The sequence below is a fragment of the Daucus carota genome, chromosome 1 (assembly GCF_001625215.2).
Source record: "Daucus carota subsp. sativus chromosome 1, DH1 v3.0, whole genome shotgun sequence".
NCBI classification, from domain to species: Eukaryota; Viridiplantae; Streptophyta; class Magnoliopsida; order Apiales; family Apiaceae; genus Daucus; species Daucus carota.
The window spans coordinates 2,046,862-2,074,794 of record NC_030381.2 but is presented as its reverse complement, the minus strand read 5'-3'; the positions used below and the strand labels follow the sequence as shown (position 1 = coordinate 2,074,794).

The 27,933-nt window shown below is 33.7% G+C and overlaps 3 protein-coding genes, 1 non-coding gene and 1 pseudogene across 5 annotated transcripts; all 5 read right to left on the bottom strand.

Moving 5' to 3' along the window:
• Positions 1-1,319: 1,319 nt before the first annotated feature.
• LOC108205292 (1-aminocyclopropane-1-carboxylate synthase) lies at positions 1,320-3,865 on the bottom strand. The gene is made up of 4 exons (XM_017375194.2): positions 3,585-3,865; positions 3,328-3,459; positions 3,083-3,243; positions 1,320-2,575 (listed from the first exon to the last, which is right to left on the bottom strand). The coding sequence occupies exons 1-4, from the start codon at positions 3,741-3,743 to the stop codon at positions 1,543-1,545; spliced, it is 1,485 nt and encodes a 494-aa protein (XP_017230683.1). The 5' UTR covers positions 3,744-3,865; the 3' UTR covers positions 1,320-1,542.
• A 4,742-nt stretch (positions 3,866-8,607) lies between these two features.
• Positions 8,608-10,617, bottom strand: LOC108205294 (probable mannitol dehydrogenase; annotated as a pseudogene).
• A 2,677-nt stretch (positions 10,618-13,294) lies between these two features.
• LOC108196919 (heavy metal-associated isoprenylated plant protein 39-like) lies at positions 13,295-14,282 on the bottom strand. Of its 2 annotated transcripts, none has more exons than XM_017364414.2 (3): positions 14,129-14,282; positions 13,938-14,013; positions 13,295-13,850 (listed from the first exon to the last, which is right to left on the bottom strand). In XM_017364414.2, exons 1-3 carry the CDS (start codon positions 14,132-14,134, stop codon positions 13,501-13,503), a joined length of 432 nt encoding a protein of 143 aa, XP_017219903.1. In that variant the 5' UTR covers positions 14,135-14,282; the 3' UTR covers positions 13,295-13,500. The 2 variants fall into 2 exon arrangements, with proteins under 2 accessions (XP_017219903.1, XP_017219911.1); XM_017364422.2 differs by having other exon boundaries at positions 13,938-14,010; positions 14,129-14,213.
• A 6,312-nt stretch (positions 14,283-20,594) lies between these two features.
• Positions 20,595-22,492, bottom strand: LOC108197738 (uncharacterized). Its single transcript, XM_017365437.2, has 6 exons — positions 22,066-22,492; positions 21,845-21,968; positions 21,683-21,764; positions 21,458-21,509; positions 21,230-21,284; positions 20,595-21,146 (listed from the first exon to the last, which is right to left on the bottom strand). The coding sequence occupies exons 1-6, from the start codon at positions 22,426-22,428 to the stop codon at positions 20,980-20,982; spliced, it is 843 nt and encodes a 280-aa protein (XP_017220926.1). The 5' UTR covers positions 22,429-22,492; the 3' UTR covers positions 20,595-20,979.
• Positions 22,493-23,069: 577 nt separating this feature from the next.
• TRNAG-UCC (transfer RNA glycine (anticodon UCC)) lies at positions 23,070-23,141 on the bottom strand. The gene has a single exon. It is a non-coding gene; the product is annotated as a tRNA-Gly (tRNA).
• Positions 23,142-27,933: the final 4,792 nt, after the last annotated feature.

Here is a 27,933-nt window from a genome sequence, read left to right as displayed (position 1 = left end):
GTTAAACAGCTCTAAATTCCGATGCACCCATTCCCTCCAACGCAACTCCCTATCCCCTATTAATTTTAGGTGGGAGAAAGTTCAACCCCTTATTTGAGGGATGAAAAAGCAACCTTTTATATTAAAACATAAGGAATCAAATAGGGAACACCGTTGGAGCAAAATAGCTTTTTGATCCCCAATATTTTAGATAACCATTAATATATAATATTTTAGGGATCGAAAATAGGGAATTGCATGGGTTTGCACTTAGCGTGATAAAAAAAACAGATTCAGAACTTGGATTTCTTACTCCATTTCATTTACTCTGATTCCAAATTTTCAGGATTCATTGGTTATGGATAAGGCTAAAAAAATCTGATTTTATTTCAATTTGATTGGAATCGCATAAAATTCAATAGGAATTTAGGTTAATTTAATCTTTAACCCCGTACATTGACAAATGCTATACTTCCAAGACCCTGCTATACTAGTTATTACCGGAATATTCTGTCAAAAAAAAAAAAAAAAGTTATTACCGGAATATATTGAATAATCTAATTTACTATTCTTTTATTTCAAATTAGATGTTAGGTGCATTAAAATCTAGTCTCGAAATTTATATTTTATTTTTTTATAAATAAAAATTTTATATTTTAATTTTATTTGTAAAAATAAATTTTAAAAATAAACAATTTAGCTATGTAGTTAATGAATTTTAAATTATGTACCTGAAGTGCTCATCTAATTTAAAATAGAGGAAGAATCAATGACATTCCAGTTATTTGGTCATAAACTGTTTGCTTCGAATATTTGAAAACTAATTACATATGCCAATTTGTTTAGGGTATGACCATCGGCTTAATCTTAAAAAAAGTTTATTGTTTACAAGTTAAAAATTATTTATAAATGTTAAGTAATTTTAAATTTATGTCTTTGGATTTATATATGCAACTAATCTGGTTTAAAAATTATTATTAAAATTATAAAATATTATGAATAATCTCTTATAATGATTCTTATTATTTTTATTAAATTAAATTTCAAAAATAAAAATAAATTATTAAAAAGTTGGGATTTTCACATTCTCAATTCTGAAAATTAACTTATAGATTTCTTACCCAAACCATACCAATAAGATATTTTGACTTATAAATCAATATTATTACCCAAATAAGTCACAGACTTCTAGAACCTCTGTAGACTGCACTATTATATTTGAAAAAAAGAAAAATCATCATTCGAATTCTGATACAACAACAATAATTTCAGCTTTTTTCATTGCCATCGTGTAAAATATGGAGCTACAAATAATTGACAATTTACCGGTATCAGACTACTGAACAAGATAAAAGAACAGTAAATACAAAAAATTAATGAAACAGGTAGTTAAGTTAGGTAACAAATGCCTCAACTTTCCTAGCTAATTACAAAAGCTGAAGTAAATCAAGCCCCTAGTTCGTGACTGTTATTCCGGTTACCGAGGTTGAAGGTTCGAATTTTGTTAAAAACATAAAAAATAAAATAGTCTTCCTGTTAAGCTATGTCGATATAAGACTGAACTCAATTTCGAGCTCGAACCAGAGGCGATGCAAGAGGAGAATGAGGAGACATTATCATATGAGGAGACATCAAATGTGGAGTCACTATTCTTGGTGTCTTCATAATACTCTCATCCCACCTTCTGAATGACAAGCTGAGCTGCAGATTCTTATGCCACATGTGCTTCTTAGCTGCCGCTTCACGTTCATCAGCCTGAAGCACAAATTTCTTGATCCGTCTCAGCGCGATCCTCATCGTCTCATCATCCATATTTGCATAGCAGACTCTGAACCACCCTGGCTCTGAGCAATGAAAGGAGGATCCAGGGGACACATTGAGCTTAACTTCATTGATAATTACGCGCCATAAGTCCATTTCAGCTTCGACTGTGGACTCTTTGAGTAAACGTCGTAAATCCATCCAGAAGAAAAGGCCTGCATTGCTCTGTAGGTTTCCTACCCGGACCTGCATTAGGCCTCTGGTGAAAACGCCATGTCGTGCAGCTAGTCTTTTCCTGCTTTCGGATATGTATTTATTTATGAATGAATCGTCTGACAACATGTTTGCGATTAATTGTTGAGTCTGAGTTGAGACTAATCCAAAACTTGACATTTTTCTAGCAGAATTCACAACTTTGTCATTGTAGGAGTAAATGATCCCAATTCTGAACCCGGGGAAGCCCATGTCTTTCGACAAGCTGTACACCAGATGAATCAAATCGCGGTTGCATTTCTTGTCCTCTTCGAGTATCTCAGCAATGCTGACATACATTGGCCTGGTAAAAACCGTGGCAGCATAAATTTCATCGCAGATCAGGTGGATGTTTTTCTCATTGATAAAATTCACTAGGCCTTGTAACGTGTCACGGTCCAAAATTGTGCCTAATGGATTCGAAGGATTTGTGATTAGCAAGCCTTTAACGTTGATATTCGACTCCTCTGCTTTCTGATACGCTTCTTCCAGGGCTTCTCTGGTGATCATGAAATTATTCGAGCTCTCACAGACAACTGGAAGGAGTTTTACTCCAGTTCGCCACCTCAAATCGCGGTCAAATCTGCAAAACATCGTAATAAAAATGTAAATTTCTGAGTTTTTTTGCATAATTGTTAAGTAATTATCAGTCATTGTCATCTATAACAGTGGTTGTGAAATGTCTTTGTAATGGGGTCATCTGCTTAGAGTTTTCAGTGCTAGATCGCAAGGCATATGTTCTATAGCCCCACTCCAATAATGTTAATAGGAACATATCCATATTGTCTTTAAGTTCGACTCTCGCTCATTCCAGAATTTATCAGAACAAATCCCGGAATTTATCAGAACATAAATTAATTTACAACATATAAGTGAGAGTTGACCCTATGCAACTTATTAGGTAGGTATTATTGCAACAAAATTAATACTAATTTAACATGACAGGATTATTAACTAACTAAACTAGTGGTCCAGATTATATTTGTGGCATTCCAAGGTTTTAAAAGTCATTTACTCTGATAACTCCGATAAGCGGAGCGAGGACGATACCATCTGACCAAAAGATCGTCGGTTAAAGTTCACTACTTACCCTGGATAATATGGAGTTGGAACCAGAAAAGCATCACCAGGATTTGCCAGACAGAAGGCCATAGTTTCATGAGCACCAGTAGCTCCTCCGCTCATAACAACCCGATCGGGATCAAATGTAACTGTATCGCCTCTTACTTTCGCCATAAATGTTGCAATTGCCTGAAATTTCATCAAAGAAAGGTTAGAATGGTGGCAAAAGATTGCAGCAAAAAAACTGAGAGCTGAAAAATCTATGATTCATACTTCTCGAAATTCAGGCAAGCCATGATAATCTTGAAAAATCGCGATATCTTTGAAGTCATTTACTCCTTCAGCACTGCAAATCGAGGCTTTCGGATTCTGCAGTATCCATTCTTGAATCAAATCAAAACAGAGCTGCACCATCAAGAGCAAAATTTAGAAAAACATGCTAAATTTTCAGTAATGTGTGTGCATGCGCACAGATGAACATGTAAAATCAACAAAATTTAATAATTTATCGTCGAAAAACAAATTAAGACCTGATTTTCAGCAAGTCCCATCTGAATAACTCCCTGAGGATTTTCAGTGAGATGGAAAGGATCACTATCATAAGCCTTCCAGCCATCAAAATAAGGCGAATTTTCGCCATGTCCGTCGTTGGTAGCTATTTTTGACAGCAAATTTTTCCCGAATGCCATTTCGGAACTTCAGAAATATGTCAAAAAAATCTGATTTTGTACAGAGAAAAGAAGGCCACAAATTTTAGCTAGGTGTGTGTGTGTGAGAAATAAGTTGTTCAACTGGGATATGAAGCATGAGAGATTATGCTAACATTTATATAGAAACTGAGTAGGTTTGGGAGTAAATTTATGAAGGTTCTGTGAAGAATCACACACGTAGGTCCCCAGGCGGCCACGTTTAGTAGATTATTTTGTCATTGGTTGAAATTGCAGGAGGGATCATATGCTAAAATACTAACCTAATCAACTTCTGCATGTGGGTACGTGGTCAGAATTTCACCGACTACAGGGAAAAATATTTTAGAGGTCTCTTTATTTGATTCTCCATTTTTATGATCAAATAAATTATTTTTGACTATTTCAAAAAAAAAAATAAATAAATAAATTATTTTTGACCAAAATTTAAAGATTTTTTAATATATATTTTAAAAAGTTGAAAGTTATTTTAAAATAGATTATTTGTATCTTATAATGATATGAATTTTTAATATTTTTTAAAATATATAAAATTCAGTCTATCCCTTTTTAGTTGTCCTTTTTATGGTCAAATTAATTATTTTCTGATCAGAAAGTAATGATATTTGTTTATAATATAGAAAAATAAATTTTAAACTAGACTATATGTACTTTATAAAATTATAATCTAAATTTTAATATTTTTTAATTTTAGTATATATATATATATATATAATTTTCAAATTTTGATCTATTTGATAATTAAAATTTGAAGTGAACAACCGACAACGAATGGATATATATAAATCAATCAATAAATAGATACTATATATATTTATATTATTTTTTGAGAATTTGTATATTATTAATTGTAAATTATAAATGTTTTTATTATTTGTGAGTCTTGAATTTTAGAATAATGCAAATCTTGTCCGTTTATAATGATGATGACCGTGACGTGGAGCTTTAGTCAATTGTTGGAACATAATAAGTCCTCAATTCAACATGCAATACCATGAACCAGAAGAATTGACTTTGGGGTTTGGGGTTTGCTCTGAATTTGAATACAGCCACATATACACCTTTTTTTTTTTTTTTTTTTTTTTTGTAATGACCACATATACACCTTTTATATACCACGAAAATGCGAGTATATTAGCACAAAAACAGTAGTATATGTGCCATGGTGTTCAAGTCATCCTACAAGAGGGAATATTTTGGTCCAGTCATTAACTTATTATCATAGCATCACGCGACATGATGTTGTATATTGCTTAAAATTTACGCGAATTTGTTTTTATCGTATTGGAGGAATCAATGTTAAATTAAAAATTTATATTCATATTAAATACAAGAGTTTTTCTACTTCTTGATGAGATGTACATTAGTACATATATAAAGAGTAAAAATTGTCATGTTGGAACTCACAGAGGTTTATATTTCATTTTATTTCTAAAAAATTATCATTGTTAATAAGATTAAAATTAATAGAATTTCCTCTCTAATTAAAAAGTGATCGTGTTGCTGTGCACACCATCATGCACTGGAAAATTTGTTAAATAAAATAACGATAATCCTGCTTTTGATACGACTACGAGAGTTCGATTGTATTTTCTTGAAATTGTATACCTAAATGTCTTACTCTGTTTTTTTTTATTAGTTGGTTTTGAGTGTTTTTGACTATTTGACACACTTGTTATCTTTTTAAAATTATTATTTATAGATTTTTGTTTATGAATAAAAGAATTGTTAAAATTCACGGAAATAATTGTTTTAAATTAATATTTTTGCTATTTAATCAAAACACTTGAAAAGTGTATCAAAAATTTAATTAAATGAATATGAAGGAGTTTTTATATAAAAAAATGAATATGAAGGAGTAATCAGCATTTTACATCATCAATTAACTGCATGGCACTATAATGCTTAAGATCTTTGACATCTGATTGAGATTATAACTTGAAATCGCAGAGCAAGGTATATCGACTTCAATTTACCCTTCAGGTTCGAGGGGAGTTTTATCGAGTAATTTATTTATTCTTATAAAAAGTCTATGTATTGAGAGAACCACCAAACAAACGCTTACCAAAAAATGAAGCAATGGTATGATAAAAAAAAATAGCCCCAAGCTGAGATTAAAGGAATATTCGATTCAATAGAGTTGAGTTCAAGGGGAAGTGGAGAACATTGCTTGAAAAATGATTCTATATTTAAGAATATAATAATTAATTTATTGGTTATATAAAAGTATTATTGAAGAAAGAGGTTTTAAAAATAGAATTAGATTCTTTCTGATTACAAATTAGCTTGTCAACAATATTTAAATAAAACAGAAGCTCGTCAACCTTGTAATCATAGAAGTGAATGTTGATAGTACTAGTCTACTAGAAGAGGCGGAATATCCAAGTTCGAGTTTTATAATGCTAAATATACTTTTTACGGCAAAATTATGAGAATTAAGATTGAAAATATGTGGACCTTGAATCAGTCAAAGCCGACTATATTGGTAACTAAGCCACCACACACATGCGTGGCTTGGTTGAGTCTTTTGACCAATTTTATGTCGTTGTATCTCCTTTATCAGAGCATACTTAACTAAAATAATTAAAATGGAATATATATTATCAAGATTTGGAAAAATTATTTAAATTTAATAAGACTTCTAAAAATTTGTGCCAAAATTTTATATCATTTATTATTATATTAAAATAATATATTTTATATATAATAATTTAAAATTATAACGACGTATTATTTTTAAATTCAAATCAATAAATATATGCAGCATTATTGAAGCAAAATGTCTTACCCTCAGCAAATTTATATAATGTCTTAAATGTCTAAATTAACTAATCAATTTTAATCCGCATCAATGATTTTATTTAGTTTGCAAAATATAATCACATATAAATTTATACAAATAGTTTTAGTATCACTTTCAATATATACAAGAATATAACTATAGTATTTTTTAAGATTTCTTTTATAGTATTTCAAGATAATCAAAATGACATTGCTGATTTATTTCAAAATATCTTTTTTTCCCCATCAAAGTGACGAAGATGATTATCTCAGAATCAAACTTTCTTTAATTTATAAATACAAGTTATCTTGTTCCACAATTTGTCTATTATAAGATACAACATATTTTGTTATCATATATCAATTCATAACTTAAAACTTATCTTATAATATAAGAATTTACTCATATAATTTATATTCATATATGATAAAATATATATATATATTATGCCAATAAAAGTAATTTTAAATATATAAAGTATAAATTATATCATAATTTAAAAAAATATGATTAATTATTTAATTATAAATTTTTTAAGAGAATAAAATTTCAAAAATATCTATGTATTATAGGTGCAACTAAATTAATGAGTACAATAATTTATAATTGGTTTTAGTACTAAATTGTTTTACAAGGGTAAACACTTACTCCCTCTGGTCCTTTTATATAGGGCACCTTGACTTTTTGCACATTATTTTAGGAGCTTTAACTACACTAGCTTTTTGCCCGTGCTTCGCACACGGAAATTGTTAATGTTCCATTTAATTTTTATAAATTTCAACCGGTTTTCAATGTTGACAAAAAAATATATCACTGACGGATATTACAATTATAAATTACTTCTCATAATAACATTCTCATAATAACATGTAGATAATTAATATTTGTGCCCGTACTTCACACACGAAAATTCTCTATACTCCATTTCAAAATTTTAAATTATTATCGATTATCGACGATAAAAAAATTTATTTGAAGAGGTCACGGTCAAAATTGCTTCTCTAAATAATATGCATCGTGCTTCACATGCGGTTGTTTTTTATCCATTATTTTTTGTCCACCAATTTGCAATTAAAATATTAAGTCATGTTTAGAAATAATTCATATATATATATACACACACATAAGCATAATTATAAATATTATTCATGAAATGTTAACTTAAAAATGAAAATATATAATTAAATAATAATTTTTGGAAATATTAATAAAAAAATAAGTTAACATTTTAATTGTAGTAATTGCTAAGCTAAAATGCATTTTGTGTAATACATTTAAACATCTGTAAACTTATAATTATAATATTTTTTTTTTTGAAAAATTATAATTATAGTTAAAATATCATAATTCATTAATCAATGGTATATAATTTCAAAGTCTTGTAGGTATTCTAGTAACAACCAAATCCTGCTGCTAATTCTTTCGGGAACTTCAGTTTAGAGTGAACTGAATTAAATTTAATTAGTTAGCCAACCAAAAAAAAAAAAAAAGAAACCATCCTTTAAAGGATAATAACACAATTCCTTGATTTAAATTATTTATAAATGAACAAACAGTAAGCCTATTTTAAGGACTTCGCAGGGAAAATTTTACGATACATGCAACAGACATATTAGAGACATTCAATTATTATTAATGTATAGACCAACTTCTTGAGCTCCAAACATGTATAATTCCCTAAAATCATGAGTACCTTGTTTTTAAAACTAAAAAGAAAGCAGAAGTAACATCCAGGGTGTCTAATGACATGGAAGCAGATGAATGATGTGACAGATTAAAATTCATAGTATCCAGAGGATGGCATTAGAAGTTGATACATAGTGCAATAGCATATGCATTCAACATCTTCCCATCTCTTCTTCGTCATCTCGAATGCAAAGCAAACTTTAGGTGCCTATGTTCTAGTTCTGACTATTATGAATCTGAATTTCTATTAGCACATACAATGATTAGGACTACAGTTGTATTGGATTCATTCCAGCTACTTCGGAATACCAAGAACCCCAAGCCTCCATATAATGACAAAAAAGATATCTCAAAGTTGAAAGAAACATCACAATACAATAGTCTACTATCAATAAATAGGAAACAGATTTCATTCAACTTATAACTTCATGTGGCATGCCAATATTTGTGTGAATCACCTCAAGAGTCAACAATAATTCAAAGATATTGAAAAGATTCATTTTCATTAGAGAATGAAGCAATAACTTGGTTATGATACTGAGGAGTGTGAGTTTTGGAAGGCTTTCCCAATCACGGGGCTGCTTTCTCTCATCATTGCTGGAAGATGGACTGCAGCAATAGTGTCGATTATATATTTCATGGTACCCACAGCAGCCTGCAGTGAAATGAACATAACAAAATCAACTGGCTGGTTAATTTAAATTTTCTATAAGATATCTAAGCAGGATAAAGAGGCCAATCAGTTGGATCTATAATAAAATACGATGTATAGTGAATACTTTGCACTTAAAGTGAGCTCCCCAAATCAAACTGGAGTGGCTCAACTTTATTAATAATTATCATCATATCTTCTAGTTATCATTTCATGTACCTTCATTTTCTCAGGATCAGAGCTCACAAAAAAAGCATCAGCTCCAAGTTTTCTAATCGCTTCAGATTATTTCTTAGGAGATGAGCTAATTACAGTAACTTTCAGACCAAAAGCTTTCCCCAACCTGACAGCAACATAACCCAGCCCCCCAAGTCCAGCCACACCTAAATGCTTGCCTGGCTCAGTCATTCCATAGTATTTCATTGGGCTGTACATAGTAATCCCACAAAGAAATGGTGCTCTAGAATCAAGTGGCAGGTTATCAGGGAAACGAAGCACATAGCGGTAATCCACCACCACCAAATTATCAGAATAACCACCATAAGTTTTCATGCCATCCAAGTTCATGTTGTTGCAAGTAAAAACCATTTTGGGGCAGTAATTCTCCAAATCATGTTTGCAGTTCTCACATAACTTGCAAGAGTTCACTATGACACCAACACCAACTCGATCACCAACTTTAAATTTCCCCACATTACTACCAGCTTTGGTAACGACACCAAAATTTCCTGCCTGCAGAATATTAAATACACCAGCACCTTAACCACACAATGGTTAATCTTGGGAAGTGCCAAAAAACCAATATGTAATTCATTAATAGACTTAGAATTTCAATTAAATAGTCATTTCTATAACAAAAATGCAAACAATGAAGTAATATAACACAAGTTTTAAGCAACATAACAAACCAGTATTAATAAAACATAGGCCAAGATGATGTATAATATTTACCCTGGAAGAACAGGATAGTATGAAAACCCCCATTCATTTTTTATGGCATGGAGATCAGAGTGACAAACTCCACATTACTGAATTTTTAATAGTCACGTCATCATCTCCGTTTTCCCTGCCAGGAAATTAAAAACAACGCTACGTAAGTTAAGCAATCCATCTATATGTATCTACAATAAGAAAAATAATAAACTTAAATTAACTCAAGAAAACGATGCTCAAAAGGGCAAAACACATACGAAACCAGGTTGGCACCTGCATCATACATCACTACACATTTATCATCACCACAGTAAGAACATAAACTTTAAAGACAATAAATATACTCCCAGACCTTTAATCAAACACTTGGAAAGCAAGCCTCATCAAGATATAGAAAACTAAACATACATCAAGATATATAAAAATTAAACATAATTACCCATTAGAGAAGGCATAGTTTCACAAACTTTTGCACAAAATTTAGAGATTGTGCCTGAGCTTGATCTTGGTCTAGCATCATTTTTTTGATTGAACCTGGCAACCAATATGTAAATACATAAATGAATGGTAGAGGTTGTGCATGTATAGGTATTCAAAATTCAAATTTCACAACAGATCAGTAAGATTTGAAATTATCAGTTAATTTGATAATGGAAAACCGATCTTACAGGATCTTAATCGCTACGTGTATATAATTTTGTCGGGTACCGGGTCATATCCATGGATAGTTTAAAGATAGTGTTAGTGTAGTGTTAATCGTAAACTGGGTTGACCCGTTAGAAAATGGATAGTCCAAGGACATGTAAAAAGACAGCAAAGTACAATATTTGAAATAAGGAGAGAAAGTAGGAAGGATAGTTTTAGTAAATTGGTAAAGGCTAGTGCTAGCACAAATTAAGAATATATTGATATATAAAATTAATATTTTTAAATTTTTTTTTTGAATAATAGTATTTATCTTATATTTTTATTCAGAATTTTTTTTTAAAAAATATTAATTTTAAATATGTGGTCAAAGCTCCTAAAATAATGTGCAAAAAGTCAAGGTGCCTTATATAAAGGACCAGAGGGAATAATTGGGAAAAAAATATGATAGACCCACTTCACTAGCACAAGTTGACACCATAATTTTCAGTTTATTAATATATTAAACCTTTATCTGATCAACCTTTACTTAAGGATCACAAAACTTAAATCTAGTATACAGATCCAATCTGTTTAGTTCACCATGCTTTTTTGTGCTGGATTCTTTGTGTGCATCCGACGAGATGTTCAAAAATTTTGTATATCCTTAACATTAAATGTTACTACAGAAATTACGGCCAAAAGAAACATTGTAGGTTCCGTTTAATATTTGATTTTTGATACGTATTTCAAAATTTTATGGCCGAATAATTAGGAGTATTATTTTTATGCCTTTTCCTAACAAATATATATAATTAAAATTTATTTCACACAAAACATAAACTAAATTATTATAATTTTTTCTGATGATGAAAATTTCATTAAGCCAAAGCTTTTAATAGCAGGTTAACTCATTGTGTGTCAAATACTCAAATCCAAAATTTTATGTAAAAACATTAATACGGTGCAATGGTGCATGCTAAGCTACTAACAACGGAAAAATAATAGCATATTCTAATTTCTCGTGTTCTCTGAATTCGAACCTTAAATACGATAAATCGAAATATACTTCCAATTTATACTTTCTATAATTTTTTCATTTTGCGCATTGTATGCTTCTGGAAGACAAAGATCTGGCCCAAATTAATGTTAGACATATCAGTTTCATTGTCTCAATCCTGGATACAGATGAATTAGTGTAAATCTTATGCACACCACAGAACCTCAATTATTTTAGGTGGGACATGAAACAAGCAGAAAAATAATAGACCCGAAAGGCTGTTTGAGAAGTGACCTCGCAGTTTACTAATTGAAAGTGACTTATATCTCCCAATGAATGCACACAGAAAAGTATTTGGATCCCAGGGCCATATCAGTACAGTCTGCATTAGGTCCTGATCTTGATGTATATCACTTTTAATCATAATTCTCGAGATAAGCCAGAGTCGAACCAATGACGGAGACAAGTATTAGTGAATAAATGAATGCTTAAGAAAGACAGATGTTAAGCTTCATTGGTCTGAGCCTGGATGGTTTAGAAGGTACAGATAACATCCCAAGTCCAAATGCAATACCGGACCTAACAAGCTAACAATCCATCATAAGTCAGTCCAAAAGTGTTAGCAAATCGACGTGGGATGTTACAATACTGCTTTGCAAATAAACATGGGATTATCAAATCGCATTGCAGCATGTTAGGAGAAACTTTCTGCAATTAAATTATTGATGGAATTTTAAAGGAGGAAGGTGTTCTGGAAATTAAGTTCATCAATTTGAAGGTTTAATGAAAAAATGTTGACAGAACTCAATTTCGCCTCAGTGTCCTGCTGTTCAGGCCAGGAATTGATACGAATCTGTTGAATTATTCTTCATTTTTTTTCCAGAAACCTCAGGCTAGAGCTTAGAGCTAAACTTTGGCATTATGCATGGCAGTTTACACCCTTGGCGACTCCAGGGATTCTTCTAGTTCATTGTACGGCAGATTAAAGTACTCTTTTCCAAGCTAAAGTCGGTATTACTAATAGCTCTATGTAATAATCATGACTACTACACAAGATATTATTAATTCAGATTGTAAACGATGCCGAACTGCACAATGTTGAAAGAACATACTGCTGAGAACATATCTATTATAGTATGAAGTTCATTATCTGAATGCTAAATTGTCAAGGCTCAAGATACTTAAATCTAACAACACTTGCACGATTAAATAATACGCCCGTGGTATATTACCTCAGAAGAAACAATTCAAAAGAGAAGTGGTTGGCCAAGACATCTATAATTTTCTTATTCTAATAGAACAGACTTCTGGAGACAAGTAAAACAGCTAAAAATGTTTAGTGACCTTTCGGATCTTCAAGCATACAGCTCGACCTCAATCCATAGTGAATTTGTGTCATTATCGTGTTGATAAAATAAGATTAATTCTAAATTATCTGCGAGATGCATTGTATGAAAATTTCAAGGTTAATGCCAAAATTTGATAGACAGGTCAAATTAAAGTATGCTTTAAGTACGTTGTTCTTCGATTAAGAGGTGCAGAACTGCAGAAGACGAGTTTTAGTGCAGCAAACCGCTGGTAAACACTGAAACGTCGAGAAGTCTAGAATTTCCCAAGACGAAGAATATAAGGCATGGTTACTTATTTTAGCTGCACGAAGTTCTTTTAAGTACCTAATTTATAACACAAGACCGAGTGTATGAATCTCAGTAGTAGGAGGAGGTCGATGATTCAAATATTGGTGAAAATACGGAGAATTTGGACATTAAATGGAATGCTCTACTTTTTTAACTCAATTTTACAGAATACAAATCAACTGATGGATTTCAGGGGACCAAAAAAGAGACGAAACAGAATTGTACAAGAAAATCATCCGATAGGGAACTTGTATCGTACAACAATGCAGACCAGATAGCATCATGGCCAATGAAGATTCGATCAAATCAACCAAAACCTATCAATTGGAGATCAAACACTTGTTTAAACTCAGATGGAATTTTCCGACAACCAAAAAAAATTACATGTGGTTTTTTATTTACATTCATAAACTCGAAACAATTATTCAGCTGATAACACAAGAATGTGGATAATCATCAGCACTTTGAACAACGTATTGGGGCATAACATTATAAGGAGCGTAATTCTGATAGCCATAGGCACTGAGAAGATTTTGAATCTGTTCTTCTTGTTTTTTCTTCTTTTCCGCTTCTTCCTTCTCCTTGTCCTCAATCTTCTTCTTCTCTTCTTTACTCTTCTCATCATCTTTATTCTTTTCCGGTTCCTTATCAGGACCAACCGATACTAATTCTGCGTGCCATAGTTTTCTCAATTTGTTCACCACGCCAATAGGATCAACATCTCCGATCACTGTCAGCTTCCTATCCGTCATATCTACTGATATGGACGCAATTCCTACAAACACAGTGCCACTTATCAGTAATCTATGCGCGGGAGTCTTCTGTACCACGTACAAGATGTTACATTTATAATTATTGGTACCTGAGAGACTGGAAACCGTTTTTAAGGCCTTCTTCTTTTCTTTTTCATCAAATATATCCAACTTCACGACGACCTTCTGCAACAAACAAAATTTAATCAAAAACCCGTTATTTTCTACAAAACGAGATTTAAAAAATAAAATTTAATCACTTTAAGACTCCTCTATAAGTAGTTGACAGTAGAAATTTCACCTTCATTTTCCGCGGGATCACTGACTGAAGAGAACTGATTTTAACACGAAAACCTCAACCGTGTGTTATTGAAAGCTAATGCATACTTGTGTTAAAAATATTTATAGACAGTGAGCCAGTGAAAAAACGAAATCCTTTACGTCATCTTCTGAAAAAGACCTTCATAAATTTATTGAAAATTTGCAATTTAAAATGTTGTCAGTACCTCAAAAACTAGATGAAAAGGTTGTGTGTGTACTTGGATAAACTAAACCGGATTAAACAGGGTCAAGAACTAACAAAATGAATATTTAATTTCGATTATTAGATTTGATTAGTGTTAATTGTTAACTTATGCAGAAGAAGCAGCAGCCGCAGCAGACTGTTATTTTGCAGTTCACACAGAACACATATTTTCAAGGACATGGAATTTGAAGTCTGGAACACATGAGCATGAGTTTGTTCTGTTTTCTTCCATTTAAGCTTGAATTGTTTACGGACATGAGTAAAATTGGGGAGGCTAATCCAGACCAAAATCCCGACTAAACCGAGGGGAGGCTAATCCAGGACAAAATACCGACTAAACCGAAAATATCAATTAACTTTTTGAGCTGTTCTTATATATTGTCTTGAATCGTTTGATCTATTTATTTGATCCCGGAGTATCTTAAATTATCAGTATAAAAGTTCTTATTTTAACTCTAGCTGCTACGCCGGACATTGAACATGAACCTGTCATTCTATCATGTCATGATGAACTATTCAATATAATTTTATAAGCACAGTTGAGATTAGAATATCGAGTTTGTCATTAACGAATCATATATTTTGAGCAATATCTGGACGAGTTACAGTGAGATAAATTAAACTCCCAACCAATTGGCGATACAATGTAGGATTGGAAAGCAATTCACCATCTTCTGCGTTAAGTTTAACCTCATATTCCAAAGGAGTAGAGGCAATCTTGGTGTCACTGATTCCAGATTTTAGTAAAAGATCGGAAGCATATTTTACTTGTGAAAGAGTGTAGCCAGTAGGGACAGAAGAAACCTCAAGACCCAAGAAGTAGCTTAGTGAACCAAGATCCTTCATTTCAAATTGCTGGCTGAGAAATTGTTTAAGTTCAGAAATGCCTTTGACGTCATCTCCAGTAATGATCATGTCATCGACATATAGAAGAAGTAAAACAATTCCTCGTTCAGACCTTCGTATGAAAAGAGCATGATCATATGGGCTTGAAGAAAATCCCAATTGTTGAACTATTTTGCTGAATTTTTCAAACCAAGCTCGAGGTGCTTGTTTAAGACCATAAAGAGCCTTGTTAAGTTTGAACACTTGATTTGAAGAGTGCAAGAAACCTGGAGGAGGTTTGAGATAAACTTCCTCGTGAAGGTCTCCATTGAGAAAGGCATTCTTGACATCCATTTGCCACATATCCCAGTGTTTTGATGCTCCAACAACTAGTAGACTTCGAACAGATGTGAGACGAGCAACTGGTGCGAAAGTTTCCTCATAATCAATGCCATACTCTTGAGTAAAGCCTCTAGCAACTAGACGAGCTTTATATCTTTCAATAGAACCATCAGATTTTGTTTTAATTTTGTAGATCCACCGACAACCCACTGCTGTTTTACCAGGAGGTAAAGTAACAAGATCCCAAGTATGAGTGCGGTCTAATGCCTGAAGTTCTTCTGCCATTGCTTTCTGCCAAAGAGGGTTAACACTTGCCTCTCTATATGTTTGAGGCTCATGTAATGCTTGAATAGCAGAATAAACATGATAATCAGTAAGTCGAATTGGAGGCTTTCTTACCCGAGTAGAGCGATGAACAGACTCATCTCGTAGAGTGATAGGCTCAGTGTTAGAATCCTCAGATTGGACTTCTGTTGAAGGAACATTGGTAGTTGGAGATGGCTGAGTGAGCTCAGGTGGAGAATCTGCTGAAAATATATTAGTAGAAGATGATGGACACTCTATATTTTCATCAGCGGGGTGTAGATCAACAAAAGGATCTGTAAAGTGGGCAATACTAGTCGACGTGTCAATTTTAAATCCTGACATAGATGAAAACATTTTGTGTTCCCAAAATGTCACATTACGAGAGACACGAAGACGTTGAGAGATAGGATCCCAACAGCGATATCCCTTTTGACCACTACCATAACCAATAAAACAACAAAGACGGGCACGTGGCTCTAGTTTTGTTCTTTCATGGGGAGGAAGAAGAACAAAGCAGGCAGAACCAAAAACCTTAAGAGAATCATATGACGGAGGTTCCTCATATAATTTTTCATAAGGTGACACATTATCTATAACGGGAGAAGGAATCATGTTTATTGTGTAAACAGCAGTTAATGCAGCTTCTCCCCAAAATAATTCTGGACAAGAAGAAGAAATGAGAAGAGCTCGAACTGTATCAAGAATGTGCCTATGTTTACGTTCAGCACGACCATTTTGTTGTGATGTGTAAGGACAAGAGCTTTGTGCAAGAGTACCATAAGATGCCAAAAATTTGGTAAGTTCTGAGTCTTTATATTCTTTGGCATTATCGGCACGAAAAAGCTTGATTTTCTTTTTGAATTGAGTTTCAATCATAGTGGCAAAATTTTTATACGTTTCTCCTAATTCTGATCGATTTTTTAAAATATATATCCAAGTATAACGAGAAAAATCATCAACAAATATCACATAATATCTGGACCCTCCCATAGTAGGAGTGGGCGAGGGACCCCAAATATCAGAATGTATAAGATCAAAAGTGGCTGATGACTTTTTATAATGAATAGGAAATGGAAGTACATGTTGTTTTGCCATCTTACATGAAACGCAATCAACAGTGTCCGCATTAACACTACCTAAATGACCACTGGAAACTAGATTACGTAAACGAGAAGGTGAAGGATGACCTAACCGGGAATGCCATATGCTAGTTGTAGCGGAAACAGAATCAACAAGATGAGTGGATGATGATTTTGGTGTAGGAAGATGAAGGGAAGTGAGCTCAAACAACCGTCCGCATCTACGTCCTGTCCCAAAAGTTTGTCCTGTCTGAGGATCCTGTACATGACAACCAGAAGAGGTAAAGATAATATTAAGACCAAGATCACATAACTGACCGATGGAAATGAGATTAAGTGAGAGATTGGGAACAAAATATGTATTGGAAAGATGAAGATCTTTTGTGCATACAGTTCCAACATGTGTCACTTTCATTGTAGAGCCATCGGCAGTTTGAATATTTGGAAGACATGAATTCTGTATTTTTGTGGTAAATATGGATGAATCATTTGTCATGTGATTGCAACATGCAGAATCAAAATACCAAGATGTACCTGAAGTGACAGAAAATGCAGTGGAGGGAGAGCTGGCTTTAGATAAAACCTGTTTGAGCAAGGATTCTAGCTCGCTGGTAGATGTGGTTGAAGCACTTTCCAACGCAGATTCAGATGTTGCAGCAGCGGAAGACCGATTAAATTTGTTTGAAGGAAAAGATGACTTTTTCTTGCAAAACTGTATAGAGTAATGACCCTTTTGGTGGCAATGTTGGCATGTATGATTCCGAAGTGCTACACAATCCTTGGTGACATGTCCATTTTGACGACAGAACCTGCAAATTGGTTTGTCTAAAGTTTGCATCGAAGGTACTGCTAGGACAGTTTCACTTACTGTATTAAGTTTGCCAATACCAAGTCGAGTTTCCTCAGAAATGAGTTCAGCGACAGAACTTTCCAAAGAGGGTAGTGGAACTCTATGAAGAAGAGCAGCTCTAACTGGTTCGAAATCCTGAGTGAGAGCCATCAAAAACTGAATGAGTCGTTGCTGGTCACGATATGCGTGATAATGTGTAGCATCTTCCGTATGTAACCACTTTGGTTCAGATAACGTTAGTTGATCCCAAAGTGATTGTATTTGAGAAAGAAAATCTGCAACTGGTTGACCGAGCTCTTGTTTTTGCTTACTTAGTGAACACATAATCTGATATTGGTGAGAAAGATCAGATGTAGTGTACCGAGATGCCAATAAATCCCAAATTTCTTTTGCGGTGTCATAGTTTCCAAATTGCAAATTGATTTTAGAAACTGAAGAATTTCTAAAAAATGTGATAGCTTGATGATTTTTGACATCCCATTCTTCAATGCGATCCTTGAATTTAGAGTCAGCTTCATCCTTTTCTTTCGTCGGAATAGTGAAATCCCCGTTAACATACCGCCAAAGTCTTTTTCCTTTGAGAAAACTGCGCATAGCTTGAGACCAAGTTATATAGTTCGAGCCATTTAAAATTGTTTGAATCGGTGAACTATTCTCTTTTTCCATTGAAAATAAGTGTAGGGATCCCAATGTTAGACTTGAAAATTTGGGTGTAATAAAAGGCAAGCGGCTGATTTGAAAGTTTGCAAAGGGGAAAGGTTCAAGATATAAGGGATGGTAAAGTTGGGGTACTAAACTGATATTTAGTTAATAAAAAACAAAAATAAAAGAAGACAGCAGACATACGCAGGGTTAGATGTAGAAATGTATTCTGCCTAAGAGATAAATATCTCTGTGACTCTGTGTATGAAATATTCTGTGAGCTTCTTCTTCTTTCTTCTGTCTAAGGGTTGTCGGTGATTGAAAGGTTGTGTAACTGGCCAGACATGTGATATTTGTTGAACAGCTTTGTTAGCTCGCGACTGAGTTGGGCGAGTCACTGAGTCGACTAGGAGCGTGTTTGCGCAGATGGATGGGTATAATGAGTAGAGTTTTATGGTGCAGCGAAATGGTGTATGACAGTATAGTGCGTGCAGCTTGCTTGTGCACGTCAACTGTTTGTGTAAATGATGGAAAGAGATTGTTTTACCGGAAACAATGGCTGTGTCACTAGAAACAATGGCTGTAAAGCGTGGAGGTAAGGAGCTTTATCGCTCTGATACCATGAAGAAACACTTAACTATTGTGTGTTGATGCAGAGTAATGTAAGAGAAACTTGAAAAGTAGAACTCTTGTATTACTGTTCTGTGTGTATTGCTATTACATGCCCAAGAGCTACATATATAGAGTAAGTAATGTACAGAAAGTCTATGCTACATAAATAAACCGTGTGCTAGTTACTGGTACTATTCAACTGCTAAACTCCCAACTACAATTGCCATAAAAGTCTAGTATAGTTGTTAGTATCAAGTAAGGGTATGAACAGGACTTGTATTTCAACATATTTAAAAACAATTTATGGGCGTGTTTGGGATGAAGAATTAGAAGCTCTTTCTCTGACGTGTTTGTGTAAAAGAGTAGAAACACTTCTAAGAAGTTGAAAATGCTAACTTCTGTCTCGGTTCCGCTCCTTTTCCAAACACTTTATTAACTTATTTACTTCTAACTTCTACTTCACTTCTTTAATTTATTTAAACTGAAGTCACTTCTTTTAAGTTAACTCAAACAGCCCCTATATATTATGCTCCATATAAGTTGAGAATCGATATAATCGATTGACTTGCCAATCCAGAATTTATCAAAAATTTCTTAATCTTTTTTTGATAATTCAAGATTTTCTAATCAAATCAGAGTATAGTCGGTAACTCATTAAAATATTTTTTGAAAATTAATTAGGGATCAGTCCAGAGTTTTTAAATAAATCAGTTCCTAGATTTTGAGAAAAATGATACTACGTACAAATTATTTTTCAAAGACTTTACATGGAGGGAGTAGCTAAGATTTAAGAATAAGATTCAGAAGTTGAGGACAAGAATTGGTGAGCGACAATCCAATTATGAAGAGAAAAATACCGATTTGTGGAAAACATGTAATAATTCCAAAACAAAAATAACAAAGAATCAAGGATATGTTTTGGTATTTGAGTGTTCGTATAATTTATTTTATTATTATATTTAGGTGCCGTGGAACTGACTCATTATATATCTGATAACGTGTTGAACCTAACCTTTTATTTTTAAACATTAAAAAAATCAACAATTAAAAATCCTTAAAGAACTGATTCTGTTCACGGTATCATTAGCGGGGATCAAATCAGCAGTTTCTTTTAAATTCATTAAAAGCCAAATGAAAAGTGACAACAACATTGTTTGGGATATGTTTACCTAATATCGAGAATGAAATTGAATCTTATATGTTCGGGTGAGTTTGCGAAAGATTAATGCTACGTTTTTTGTTTTTTTTTTTTGAATAAAAATTAATGCTACGTTTTTTAAATTTCGTTATAATTTTTTCCATCGACAGATAGGATAATTTTAATAGGATGACAGCATCCTATTATTATTATTAGTGTGAGAAAAATTAATTATACATTGTCAATGAAAAAGGATTAGAATTTTTTGCATACTTACCTTTATGAAATATTGAGCGTTGAAATCGAATTGATTGACAAATTAAAAGTCTACTCTTTCTTTGTGTGTGAACAGTTTATTATTAATCATTACAAAGTTAATTAGATGTATTATGATCTTAGTTTTCTAATAAAGGCGGCATGGAATTTATAATTATTTTCATTTTTATTTAAAAATACTTCGAATATTCTCGAGCAAAATGTGTGTCTATTGTTAGCCTGAAGTCATAAACCACGCAGTTCATTACGAATTTACAATTACGTTGCCAGAAAATATGTCCCAACAAATGCCGCCTTGATGAAGTTTAATATAATTTAAGGAAAAATTTTCGAGAACAATTCTTGATAACTAGTATTTTTCATAATTTTTATCCGAATGAGTCCGGTTCAGCTTTCGGCATTAGACTAGGACGTCATCGGCATGGCAGAAATACGGCACTGCTAACCAGAGAGATAAGCAGGCCAATTGCAGACATATTGCTCTTCTTAAACGCAACTATGACATCGATATTTTTTAAATTGTCAGCAGGGAAATTTTTGATTTTTCGACTTTTCTCTATTTAAAAAATTTCGAAATTTGGAGGTATATGTTGAACGCGAAGCTGAGTGTGACGACTATGAACTTCCACAGACTGATGTAGCAAGCCAGTAACGGTTTTATGAATGGTGCCAAGAACAGACTAAAGATTCTGTTTAGTATCACATGAGGACTCCGTAAGAACCCTGCAGAAATCATGTCAGAATAATTTGTCGATATGATCATAATTTTTGAATTAATTTCAGGAATTTTGGATACTGAAACATACACTTGGTAGCCTCTGGGAATGCATCGAATACTGATGCAACGATCTTTAGCAAATTCTGGAATTCAGAGCGCGGACAACAGAAATTTCAGCGGTTTTTGATATTAATGCATATATAGGGGCCCATTCCAATCAAAACTTATCACGTTCATTTTGTAAAAGATTTTATGCCCAATTTTGTGCATGAAGCATTTTATTAAAAAAATTGTTGACTTAACAACAAGAATTTACCAGTGCTAGTGATCCTGGTTTCAATGGCGGCTCAATCACAACTTGAGCTTTCCTGCACAATTTGTTACCAAATTATCAAACGGTTAAGATTTAACGTGCTTGTTAAGTTACCCGTTCTCCTGAAACCTCGAGGTGTTGGGTTATGAGGTTACCAGGATCATATAATATTTTCTTAACAGCACTATAACAAAAATCTGATAGTGTTAAGTGTTATTGGAATATTACTTGATAAGTGGTCTTGCTTCTCTCTTTGATAATATGAAGATGCTGAAACCTTTGGTGAACGGAATCTGAATCTTGTTCCAATCTGCGTTAGTTGTTTATATGGATGGATTAGAATGGTAAACATGTTATACGCATGAATCTTGGAGGGTTTAAATTAGATACCTAAGTACCAGTATACTGCAATGGTGAAGTGATCGTCTTCCTCTCCTTTAGAGATAATTTCCGCGTTGAACTCAATATTATCCCCCATGCTTTTAGTAAGTTGCTGAAAATAATTCAGAACCTCCTGCACTTGTTCAAGAAAAGCAAATTTCTTTAATTAAGTAAAAATTGCAAAGCACACAATTTAATTTTTATGAAAAATTTTTGATTGAAGAAAGAACCTTTTTCCCCTGAAAAGGCTTAGGGAAGGAGAAGTCCTCGTATACACAATCATTCGCTAAAAATTGGCCCAGTTTCGTTACATTCTTGTAGTTGATGCATTCGTAGAACTGCTCTACTGTGTCTGACGGTGTAAAATCTGATTTGTTTGTCGATGACAGGATTGCCTGTAATCTATGATTACCACCTGGTCTGATTCCGATGGTGTTCCTCTTGTTGCTGTACTTGAGCATCCCTTTGGTTTTTGTAAGTGCATGCATTTGCTGTGTTGTTCCTTTGTAAACCGGAAGAGGAAGCATCTTCAGTGAATTCGAGCATGCATTAGTCCTGAATACTTGGCCTGGGAACACCATCGAAACTGCCATTGCTTAAAAGTAATGTCTTTTTTTCTCAGTGTAATGATGTTTTCTGAAGTCCAGAATTGCAGAGGAAAGGTAATGAAAAGGAAAGAAAAAGATGCATTACTTGTGAAGGACGTATAAGCAACAGATGACTTGTGCATGTCTTTCTACCTTGGCATCGAAACAAAGAACAAATGCATCTTTCTTTAACTTGAACTTGCATAAGCTGCAATAGACTTGCATCATATGCTCTTTACTTGGAATACTTTTAAGCCTGCGGTATGTGCTTCATCAGCTAGACTTCTTCTTTCATTAGCAAGTATAATAAAAAAAAATGATTGCAGGACACGATAACGAGATTCAGAGGCATTACTACATGCCAGCAAAGTTGTTTGACATTGAAAAGATTTTTAGACAGAAATGGTCTATAATTTTGTTGACAGGCTTCGATTTGCCAGCTGATACATCTAATAGACAAATGGAAAATTGTGTGCATGGTTGTAATCACGAATAACGCGAAAATCTTCAGAATTATTGAGTAGCTTTGTTCAAGTTGTGAGTGATATCGTTCAATTACAGAATCAATGTTCCAGCCCAGGAATGCAGACATGCTGGAAAAGAAGGAACAAAATCGAAAAATCAAAAAAAAGAAAACATTTTAAAAATGCGTTTGCCGGGAGTCGAACCCGGGTCTATTGCTTGGAAGGCAATTATCCTAACCGTTGGACTACAAACGCTTGATGTCTGTAATTTGTCAAAACTAAGTTATATACATAGGAAGATAACATGGCAGTGTTTAAGTAAAAAATCCATTCCGGCTGCAAGCTGCTGCATTGCTCCTGAGTTCTGATTGCATTACATTATATAAGCTGTGAAGATCTATAAACAAGCACAGAAACTGTACCCTCATCGACTCCGAGGCCCGAGTCCCACCACACGGACGAAAATGCACGTGTACAGAAGTACATTATCTGCAAATAAGATGCTGCAAGCCTGCAACACATTATTGTCACTTAAAATTATCTATCCAATTGTATTGATATTTTCAACAAAGCAAATTTAAATAATGCAGGACATCAACTTGTCTAGAGCTGGTTAGATAAGCCTCTGATATAACAGATGGTTTCGCTGGCATGCTCCCTTGCTAAGCCCCACAATTTAAATTCACCAGTAAGCCTGCGTTTATTGGACCTTCTGCATTAACTTGACACGGAAGCCTTGTGCATCGGGTACTACAATTTTAGTATTTTTATAAAGGCTGCCTTTTGCTATATAAAGCCCCGTAGACAGAGTGAAGGCAATCAAACCTACTGCAAGTTAAAGATGAATAATGTTTCTCCAGCAACAGGTGCAGAACAAATTGGAAGCCGAAGGTCTCTGCCAAAGAGGGGACAGATAAAGTCGAGGATAGCAACTAATGCTCTGCATTCTATTGTCTACGTGCTGTCAAGGGCCGCCTCCAATCATCATCAGTCTACTGGGAAAGTTATTCGTCGAGGAGATTGAAACGAGCACATGTTGTTCTGTAAATAACATGCAATAGTAGTAGTTTTTTTCTTGTTTTTCCATTTTTTCTCCCTGTACTTTCACTTGATCATTATTATTTGAAATAGTGATTAAAGACCGAGGATAGTTTTATAAAATGGATCTAATTTCTCGCCTTCAAATCTTTGTAAGACATCAGAAGGTTGCAGAATCATCATTACAAGGCATGCCACTGACATGCACTGATGTTCATCAGCATAAAAAACATAAGATGGCATCAATCTGTTAGTCAAAAAAAAAAAACTTTTACAGCTTCAGCATCAAAAGTATTTGGAAACTACATAAACTTCTTTGCTATCAATACCATAGACAAAATCACCGCTAAAATTTGAATAACGGCAACTGCAGCAAAAGCCAGAGAAGGGAAAGTATACTGCAGTGCTGCATGCTTGGTGATTGTACAATCATTGATCAAGATAAGCTTACTAAATAGTAATAAAAATTTTAGAGCCACAATAAATCGAACTTGGTCACTTGGCATTGTTGTTTCAGCTGGTCACCGAATCACAAGAGTACTGTTGAAGAGTGAAATCAGCATTACAGTTAAAATCTACCAAATACTTTTCTCCACATTTCGCTTTTTCATAGTATTGATGCCGGCCAAAAGGCGGAATCTATATTAACAACAACTTGCATAGTTGAATTAAGATTATATTTATCATAACTGCATCATCACAAACATCATCAATGCATAATGAAGCTCCCTAAATCCTAGAAAACTACACCACAACTTACTCTCCATGTGCTGAAGCCGCATCCGTACAGATGCACAGCACGGAGGTTGGACCCTAATTTACTATCCATGTGCTGAAGCCGCACGAGGGGTTCAATAACAACTTACTCTGCATGTGCTGAAGCCGCATCCGTACATATGCACAGCACGGGGCCTTGGAGTGTAGCTAATAAACAAAACTATCCGCGACTCCCAATTAGAGATCCCTCAGAACATGGATAGTCCATATGGATGCAGCTGTCAAAATTTAACAAATGCACAATTATGAATTTATGATCACTAGATGTAGATCAAGTCGGATTATCTCACATCAGTTGCAAAAGGCCACAGCTAGTTCTGAGATTAAGATAGGCCAATTAGCGCGTTTTCAGTAGTGGTATTAGCTAGATTCCAGCAAACTCATCGCCTTACGAGCTAGTTTATGCACTCAACAGTCAGTTCATTGGTCATTGGCCTGATTGATCGAATCTACATTAAAAAAAATATTATCCTTTGCTGATCCATCTACCTGTATGAACCCACACGTGTGACTGCAAAATCCGTAAACTTGAACAGACTGTTTCAAGTTAGGGGGAAGGGAATCTTCTGCAGCAGACAAGGTTGCTGGCATGCTCCTAAGCCCATAAACTAAGGCAAAAAATATGCAAAGGGCAAGGATATACTTGTTTATTAATATCAGTATGGTGCGCGCTTATTATTGACTTAATTTGAATTTTATTATCAAATGTTTTATGTTTGATGATGATTTGATGATATTGTTCATAGTTGAGTCTGTCATTGCATAGTTGATCATGTTTGTGCCAAGCTCAGTTCTGAGTCCATTATGTCTCTCAATACTAAAAGGTCATATACGCAATGCATGCACAGGGCTTCTGCATCACACAGTCTCAGGAAAACTTAGGCCTTGTAATTATTTTTCATAAAGAGACCATCTGTAAGCGGATAGCAAGCAGACATTTGATGATTTGAGCATACATTATCGGAAATTGAAACTGCTATGCACATTAACTAGATTCATTTACATTGAAATTTTCAATAGTAAGTCCACTTATTGCTTAGAAATTGAAGATCCTGTTTGGCAATTAGTAGTTGTTAGCGGATTAAATTAGTTGTTAGACTAGCTCATTGAAATAGTTGTTTTGACTGGCCGATTGAATTAGCCGTTTCGTGTGAAGGTATTTGGTAAAGAGTAGTGCTAGGTGCACATAATTGTGTACAGAATTTTTATACATAATGATGTGGTAAGTGATATGGTGTGTTTTAATTGGGATTGTTGATGTAAATGCAGGGGGCTCATTCCAATTAAAACCCACCACATGTCATTATGTACATGTTTTTGTACACAATTATGTGCACCAAGCATTTTCTTTTGGTAAATAACTGTTGATTAGCTTTTTGTATTTTAACTAGACACGTGTGTGGATCCTCTAATCCAAAACACTCCTCCAAGTAGCATTTTGAAAGTTAGTTTTTGAGTCCAAAAAGCTATTTTGATCCACTAACTATCAAACACTAATATCAGCTTATTCACACGATCAAACCTCTAATATGACTCAATCTCTCTACTGTTTTACCAAATCTCTAACTTCCAAACAGGGCCGAACTGTTCTCGGGAGAAAAGAATCTTCTTTACCGGACGATATTGCTGGCATGCTCCTCAACCCCTACCAATAAAAAAGTGATTAAAGAAGAAATCTTCAGATCAACTTTCCCCCAGGCCCCAGTTGTATTTAAATGCATCATTAACTATATATGAAGTCCCCATAGCAATACCAAAAGCATACTGGTCCTTGTATAAGTTCAAAATTTAGTACAACTTTTATCAGTTGCAGAGGAGTGACTCAGTCTAGGACTTTATGGGAAGCAAGATCTTTAATGTGCCAGCAGCAGCAACCACGGAAAGTTTCAGAAGTAGAAGGCCTCTACCTAAGCGAGGGCAAGTGAAATCGAAGATAGCAGCAATAGTCCTTCATTCAATTGTTATCATGATTTCAAGAACTTTATGATCAGCATTCACCATCATTAAGCGATCTGAGGCCTCTGGCATCGCACTGTATATAGACTATTCTCGGATGAGTTGCAGTTCTGCTTTTCCTCCCCAATGTATTGCTGCATTATTTTCTTTGTTATGTTCATGAATCATGATTGTTCTTCTACATGTAAAATTCAGATTAATTTAGAGATAGTTAACAGGTATCAGAAAGATGATTAAGTAAATATGTTATGATGATTCTATATTCCACATTAGAGATTAGAGAAGATTTGTTTGACATGCATGAACTCCATCATATTACACTAAATTATCTCCATCACCATTTGAATATTATCATCTGTTTTTCCTTGACCCAGCGTAACACCTCAAATTCACATATGCCCATTGCTTCTGCGCATTCTGGTGCAATGTGACCTGGTTTACAACTGGAACTAGCTTCAACAAGCTCACCCTTATGATTTCTAGCAGCAAATGCAAACGAGGGTTATACTTATACACATCAATTTCAATCAAAATGTAGTCAATTTGACTGATAGACCAAAATAAACATGTAAAAGAGGACCGATGGAATAATAGCAAGGCTATCCAAATGATCAGGTAACAAGAATATGCCCTATTAAAAAAAACATTTAATTAATTATATTTAAGATAAATTTAAATATTTTATTGACAAAACACCGTTCTTCGCATATAACAGAGAAAATATGACACGATTCAAATTAATAAAAACATAAGTATAGAGAATATCAAAATTATTTAAATGTTTATATAATATTTAACTATAGAATTATTATCAAAAAGTATTTCAAATATAAGGAATAATGTTATGATATTAAATTGGGTTAATTATCAAATTCGTCACTGAAATGGACAAATAGTATCAACTTCATCACTGGCTCACTAAACGTTTAGTGGTATCAAACTCATCACTGCCGTTAAAAAAATTAACGAAAGTTTAGACGGAGTGGCAAATTATGTGTTGTTTCATTTAACCTTTAAAAATTATGTGTTGTTTTTAAGATTTGAACAATGTGTACTGCTTCATAGGTTAGATTTACGTATATTTTATTTTCATATTTTTGTTTGATACAAGAAACTCGAAAAGAAATAGAAGTGTTAAAAACCGAAATGAATTTCTTTCTGTTCACTTTCTAAATTTTTCTTAAAATAAAAAAGTTGGTGATATAAAAAAATTTAAATTTTTTTTTGCCAACAATAATATTCACATAAATAAAATTTATTAAAAGAGAAAACATTT